General features: G+C 39.7%; 1 protein-coding gene across 2 annotated transcripts; it reads right to left on the minus strand.

Moving 5' to 3' along the window:
• Positions 1-3,454: 3,454 nt before the first annotated feature.
• ovca2 (OVCA2 serine hydrolase domain containing) lies at positions 3,455-6,715 on the minus strand. Of its 2 annotated transcripts, none has more exons than XM_016672772.1 (2): positions 6,329-6,715; positions 3,455-4,774 (listed from the first exon to the last, which is right to left on the minus strand). In XM_016672772.1, exons 1-2 carry the CDS (start codon positions 6,471-6,473, stop codon positions 4,254-4,256), a joined length of 666 nt encoding a protein of 221 aa, XP_016528258.1. In that variant the 5' UTR covers positions 6,474-6,715; the 3' UTR covers positions 3,455-4,253. The 2 variants fall into 2 exon arrangements, with proteins under 2 accessions (XP_016528258.1, XP_007554429.1); XM_007554367.2 differs by having other exon boundaries at positions 3,455-4,777; positions 6,329-6,711.
• Between the last annotated feature and the right edge of the window lie 537 nt (positions 6,716-7,252).

Here is a 7,252-nt window from a genome sequence, read left to right on the forward strand (position 1 = left end):
CCTGAATTCACCTCATCTCCTCTTTTTTGGCGCCAAATCAACACAAACCCAAACCTCTGGAAATGATAGCATGTTAAAGGGACAGAAACAGTCACACTGAGTGACCGACACCAGGAGATCAAATCCACTTATAACCGTTTTTAGGCAGTTTTTCCAGTGTATTATCTCTGTCAATGTTACTTTATTTTAAAAAAAGCAGAAAAAAGTTAAAAATAGGAATAGAAAGTAATCATAGAATATACTTTAAGTGAAGTGTGGTCACCCCTGTTTTAATCCAGGAGAATCTGGTTGTGAGACCTGAATGATCTTGCTTGAGAATTGGGGAATCAGAGCTCCTTTAAATAAAGAAGCTCAAGCCTGAGGGAATTTATAGATAATCGATAAATGCAGAAAAAACATGCAAAAATCCAAATGTCTATCATTTATGTGCCTGTAGGTATCTAACGTAAGCCTCTGAAACTGTCAACATGTGAGATAAAGAGAATGAACTAAAGTAAAGGAAAGTTCACAGTGTCCACAAAAACAAGAAAACCACAGAGGAAAACCAAAACTATGTGAGAACTATAAGAAGACCAAAGTTCACCAGCACAGAGGGGAAAAACACGAGCAGTCACCCACCCACACCCACACGCACAAACACTCTGTATGCATCATACAATGTTGATTTCTAAACCAATTTCATGCCAATAATTGATACCAGTCGACTTATGCTGCTGTTTCTTTTCTTTAAATAGAAATTCAACTGACATCTTTAAATAGGCTCCCATCTGTTCCTGCTTTTTATTTGTCAGCACGCGGCACATGTGCCAGTCACACGGCAGGTCCTTCCAGCACAACCTCACAGCGTGAGGCATCTTTTCCTCTTCTGTGGTGAACTGTGCAGGCAGGCCTGTTCACAGCGAAGCCCAGTCACCCACAGAAACAGACAGAAAAAGAGGCATGGTTTCAATCCCATGTTAAGGCTGGACACAGGCCCGAGCTCTGCAGTGTCCCATCCTCTGCAGCAGCGCACCAGTTCAAGTGGGTAAGTAGTCACTTAAACTAAAAGCTTTACGATGATCAGCATCCTCTTTCTGATTGTGGTAATGGTAAAGAACAATAATACAGATGAGCAGATTAAAAAATGAATTTAAATCCAAAAGTTGTTTGGCCAGTAGATTAAAAAATAAAGTCCTCAGCTGATCGGGTCAGTCAAAGGTTTTGTCCCAGGTAGAATGGTCAGCTTTGGTCTCCTATCTCCGTGTCCTAGCCCGTGGGATGACCAGGCTCTTTGGAGTTTAAGTTCAACTCTTTTATAGACACGCACGCCTCCAAATCGCCCCTCCCCTCTCTCCCATCTCCCATAACAACAAACGCTCCAAAATCAAAATAGAGCCCATCTGTGCCCCGACACACCCCTCTGGCTCCCTGCTTCAACTCCCCCAAAAAATCCGCCGAGGCTGAAGAAGGGGGGAAAAAGTGATAGCTTGGTGGTGGAGAAAACTTAAAACGTGTCCTCGCTCTCCCGTTTCGGCTGCAGAGAGTGGAAGAGAGAGGCTGGGTAGCTCCACCCTCATCTGTCTCTGTCTCATTCCATTATTTCCCGGCTGTTGTGCAACAGGAGGAACGGATTCCTGAGAAGAGAGTCACGGCTCTGTTGTAAAACTTACTGGCAAGGGTGACCCTCTGTGTTTTTCTTTTACTGTTTCCCCTTCCCTCACTCACTCTCTCCATTGCACTCCACTTGTTATCAAAACCATGTGTATGAGTGTGTGTGCATGTGTCTTATAAGGTCTTGGAGGGACACAAGGGCCACAAGGGAACTCTGGAGAGAGTGAATATGAGTGGCTGAAAAGCTGAAAAAAAAACAACCAGATGTGCACAGCGAATTAAATCCAAAGAAAAAAAAACGATGAAAGGTTGAGTGAGAGGCACTGCAGGTTTGTAAAAGACAAGAGCTAATGTGGAGTATTTATGGTGGAATTTTATGTTAACAGAGCAATTTAGGTTTATAACTGTGCGCCACAAACACACAGTTTATAACAAATCAGTCTCACAAGCTTTTTAGAAACTTTAGTTTTAGATTATACCCTTTATTTCCTAAGATAAAACCAAGGATAAATTGCTGAATCGCCAATAGTCGCTGACTGAATAATTAAACAAATTATTAATTAAAGAAAGAGAAACAAAACAACCGCAAACTACTTCTCAAATTCTACTGGACGTCTACAGATTAAACGTATATTTTGTGACAATTACATAGATCTAATATTTATGAGGAGTTTATTGGTGTTTGAGGAGTTTAATCAAACAGCTTTTGTGGTTTTGACTTTAACATCCTTTACAATCTGAGATGGAACAAGAGGCAAAAAAAGAGGCATTCCTAATCACTTCTCAACACCAGATCTGCCACTAAAGAAACAATTCAATGTTATCACAACTGTCAATGTCTTGGCTGGACAAGGTGTTTAAAACAACCAGAATTATCACTAAGAAGTACACATGATTTCAGTTCTGGTGCATAACGAGTTTTTAACAATCATAGTCGTAAATCCTTCAAAAGCAATAAGCAAAATAACACCACTAATCTAAACTCAAAACTGTTGTCACGTCTCAGAGAACCTTTCATATTTGTTGACAACTTTAAACAGAGTGTGCCATACAACAAGCAAGCCTGTGGCTTCCTCGTTTTATGGAGATTTTTGAGAATGCCACCTGCTTCGAATAAGAACTCATTCTGAGAAGACATCTGGTGGGACATAATGAAGAAACCCGACGACAAACTGGAGCTCGTGTTAGAAATGTAGGAAACGTATGCTTCAGTCACATGTGTACGGGGCAGGGCAGAGAGTGATGCTGAGGAAGAATCTGAGAGGAGATGAAAGAAAAGGAGAGCGAGGTAGAGAGGAGGGAGAGACAGAGAGCACACATCTGGAAACAATTGAGAGAGAGGAGCCTGACGTCCACATGCTTCAGCTACAAAAGAACAACACGTACTTGAACCCTGCGTAGTTTCTGCCTCTGCACAAACCTGTCTCTCTCTCTCTGTGTGTGTGTAACCTCTTCCTTCATCAACTAAAGTCACAGCATCATCCCTGTAATTCTCAGGTTGTGTAGGGTCAAATGTAATAAACCAGGGTTTCGACTTTGGTTCTGATAAAGATCCGTCAGAACTTTTCAGCAATTTTGCTGCAAATGTTAGCAAAAAGAAAAACAATGAAACATTTCAGGGGGTGTCATGTGGTTTTTATAAACAAGAGAAGCTGTGACTAAAAGCTTAAAGGGAAAAAGTACGGAGTATCTCTGCTGCTGAAATGGCCGAGTGGACGTTTGAAATGGATCATTTTAGGGATTATTGTTTTCTAGTCAATTCCACAACAATCCCTAAAATAATCTTTGAAATGTAAAAATAAATTAAAAAAAAAACTTTGAAAGCATCAATATGTATAAAAACTAAAATGCTTTAGAAAAAATGTTCAGACTTTTAATTTTTACCCGTTATTCACAAGACAGATCAAACAATTACATGTCCAGTTTTTTCAAATCCTGCCAGGTTTTCTCTGCTTTAAATTATGTTTCGTCGGATGGCGAGTCTCTGACCCGGTCAAGTCTTCAACATGTTGTAACAACTAGATTTATCTCCATCCAGCTTCTCACCAACTTTGACCAGCTTCCTGCTGAAGGAAAGCATTCCCACAGCATGACACTACCTCCACTGTGTTCATCATTTACTAGGGTTCAGGTTAATTACTGAAGCATCCTTATTTTGTTTAGTTTTTGTTACGTATTTTTATAATTATGTGTCATCATATTAATCTTTTTATCACAAACTACAGAAATACGGTTGAATACCTTAAAGTTCCCATATATTTAAACACCATTTCAATTTAATTTCAATTTATGATTTAACACATTCTTCACATCTATTTTATTAGAAAATAAAACCCATTACTCTGTTATGTCCATTTAAAACTATTGTAAATCATATGCTTTAGGTATGCATGTATTTATACAAACGACTGAACATCCTCACACAAAGCAGACCTTAATAATCTTAAATAATCTGTTTTATTGCTCTTTCCATTAGATTTTCCCTGAGCAAGTTTACACCTCTCAGTGTAACAGCTGATCTTATTCTTTTAGATTTATCAGACAAAAGAGTGTAAAAAGGTCCAGATCCAGATCCAATCTGTGTCTGGACCGAGTTCTACCAGTGATTCAGCTTTTATTCTGATGCAGCTTCTGACAGAAAATCAATCAGTGCTTTTGTTGTCTTACTGGAACCTCTTCAGAAAATCCTGATACATTTGCCTGTGAGCAGCTGCAGCAGGAACAAAATGGCCTCCAGGATGTATGAGGAGCTGAGGGTCCTGGAAGCAGGGCAGAAGATCCCTGCTCATGCTGTCAGGGATGACCCTGTCCTCCAATCCGAACACGTGCAGAGACGGGATTTGGAGCGGCGCGTCGTAGAACTTTTGATGCTCCTCACAAGCGCTGCGGAAACCGGCAACAAGGATGGCAAAGCGGAAGTTGAATTCCAGCTCCAGTTTTTGCTCCTGGAGCGAACACAGCATGGCAACAAAAGCTGCTCCCTGACTGAATCCCAGGAGGCCATCAAACGGGCCCTGGGTCTTCACGGCTTCTCTCACCGCCGATATGCTGTCGTCGAGGCCCGAGCTTTTCTCACAGTGCTGCTGAGCGCTGAAGCTCCGAGCCTGAATGTCAGAAAACCACCAGCCCCTAGGCTCTTCATCGCCCCCTGCTGCTGGAACTGAACTATTCTCCTGGTTGGGAGCCTCTTAAAAAAAGAAAAGAAAAAGAAGAAATTCACATTACTGTAACAGTCCACAGAAAAGTAATAAATAATGAGACAGTTTTCTTTGATTTATGGTAAAGAAGCGAGAAAACATCTTTAAAATTTGATTAATTTTAAAGCTTTGACTTCTGTGCAAAAACAAACATCTTTAGCAGTAGTGCTACTACTACTTTATTTGCAACTAAATCTTTTTATTTATTAAATTAATATGCTTTGCCACATTTAAGAAAAAAACCCACAATGTTATTTAAACTTATTTCACATCTTTACTTAATTTCCAAACTATTTGACAAAATGCATATTTTTGCCTCACACTGATTTATAGAAAGCCACCTAATGGTGTTGAGTGGAAGCAACATTTTACAAATGCACATGTCACTTTGGCTATTTTATGTGATAGATCAACACAAAACAATGCATTACATATTGAAAATGTGTGACATGGTTTTTTATTCAGCCCAATTCAAACTTTCTCTGTAGCAGCTACAAGTCTTTTGGGGAATATCTACCAGTTTTCACCTCCGGAGAAGTAAATCTTTGCCCTTTCTTTTTGCTAAATACCTCAAGCTCTGTTGAAATGGATGGAAATCTTCTGTTAACAATCAACAGATTCTCAAGTGGATTTGACTGAACCACTTTTACACATGAAAAAGAGGGAGAAAGAGTTAAACTAACCTCTGTAGCAAAAGAAGTGAAGGGACTGTTTGTTATTCTTTAGGATGAATTATCAATGAAAAATTTAGATATTTCCAAATGGAAAATGTTAGGTACAAGACTAAAGTTTTCTTTTTTCCTTCACTTCCAGTTTAACTTCATCGTTTTTAGGACCACAAACATCCAGGGACACATTAAACTTTGATAAACACAGGACATATTTTCGAAGAACACTCTTGTTTTTATTGCTGTAAATAAAGTCAAAATACTTTCTACATCAATAATATGAGAAATATTTGACTCACGTTAGGAAATCATGCATTTTTCTTTTACTAAGACAAGTGTCTGAGTGGTTGTTCCTACGTACTTTATTAAAATACTGAATGTGAATAAGCAGTTTTGGCCTGAGGTGAGGAAGGTTTATACTCCAATGTGCTCAATCACTCTATTGTAGCTTTGGCTGCACGTTTAGGGTTTCTTTTCTACTGTCATCCATATTTTTAACAACTTCCACCAGCTTCCCTTTCCCTGATGATAAAAACAGATGCTGCCTCCATCATGGTTTACTGGGGGTATGGTGAGTTCACGGTAATGTTGCAGCGTCAGTTTTCTGCAGTGCGCAGGATTCCTCTCTACCATAAGAACCTGCATGTGGGACAAAAAGTTCTGTTCATTTACTTAGACCACCTTCTTCTACGTGATCAATTTCATTCAGCTTCCATATCACATACTGTGTGTTGGTCTGTCACATAAAATCGCAAGAAATTAGAGTGAAGCTTGTGGTTGTAACGTAACAAAAAGAGAAATATTTGGAATCCGGTGGTTCTGTCGGCATGTTGAGTTTCTTGTTCTGTAATGTTTCCTTTAAAAATGACCCACCTTCTGTCTGCACGGTGAGCGGTGCGGTGATGTAAACCAGCTCCAGCTGCTTCTTCAGCAGCTTCCGCAGAGCTCCGGTTTTCTCCCGGAACGAGCTCCCGTTCTGACGGTAACCGTGAATGCACAGGACCCGGAGAGGAGCCATGGAAAGCCGCTTCCACAGTCTTGTATCCGCGGAGGGATATTAATCCAACACTTAACAATTGCAAATTACAGGCGAAACCTTAACGGATCAATTTAATGCACAGAATAATAAACAGCAGCGATGAAGCAGCACTTAAATTCCTGAATTCAATAAAACTTATGAACTACGGGAAACTGAAACTTACAGGACATCAACCGGAAATAGTAAGTGCTTCCGTTTGGAATTTTCAGAGTAAAATATCTTACTTTTTTTTCAGCCAATATCCTTGAAAACACATATTGCCAACATTTTTTGACCGAATAATTTGGCAATAATTTGCATCTTATATAAAAGTCGTCTTAAACTCAACCAACCTTTAAGCCAGCTGACATAACGCTGGCTCCACCCACATGCAGAGGTAGAGCAAATCTCCGACAAACAAACAGTGTTGGTGGAACTGAAGTGTTACCACAGACATTTTCCCCTCAAAAATCAACACTGAGGCAAAGAGGACAGACAACAAACTTCTCCAATGAGTCTGTAAGGTTATTTGCAGAGAAATCAAAGGGAAAGCCTAAGTCTTTTGCAGCCAGAGGAAGAATGAGGGGCACAAAGTCTCATGGATGTGAGTGTGAAAGCTGTCAGATGCATTTTGCACTTACAAAGTGGGTGAGTAATGACTTAAAAATAAACAGTAGCATAAAAAGGTGCTTAAATGTAAATGTTTTCATGCTGCTATACAGCTGAAATGGGAATTTACACACATAAAATCAAGCATCTATCCTTCACCTATTGAATAC

Source organism: Poecilia formosa, unplaced genomic scaffold (assembly GCF_000485575.1).
Source record: "Poecilia formosa unplaced genomic scaffold, Poecilia_formosa-5.1.2 Scaffold3, whole genome shotgun sequence".
Classification (NCBI taxonomy): Eukaryota; Metazoa; Chordata; class Actinopteri; order Cyprinodontiformes; family Poeciliidae; genus Poecilia; species Poecilia formosa.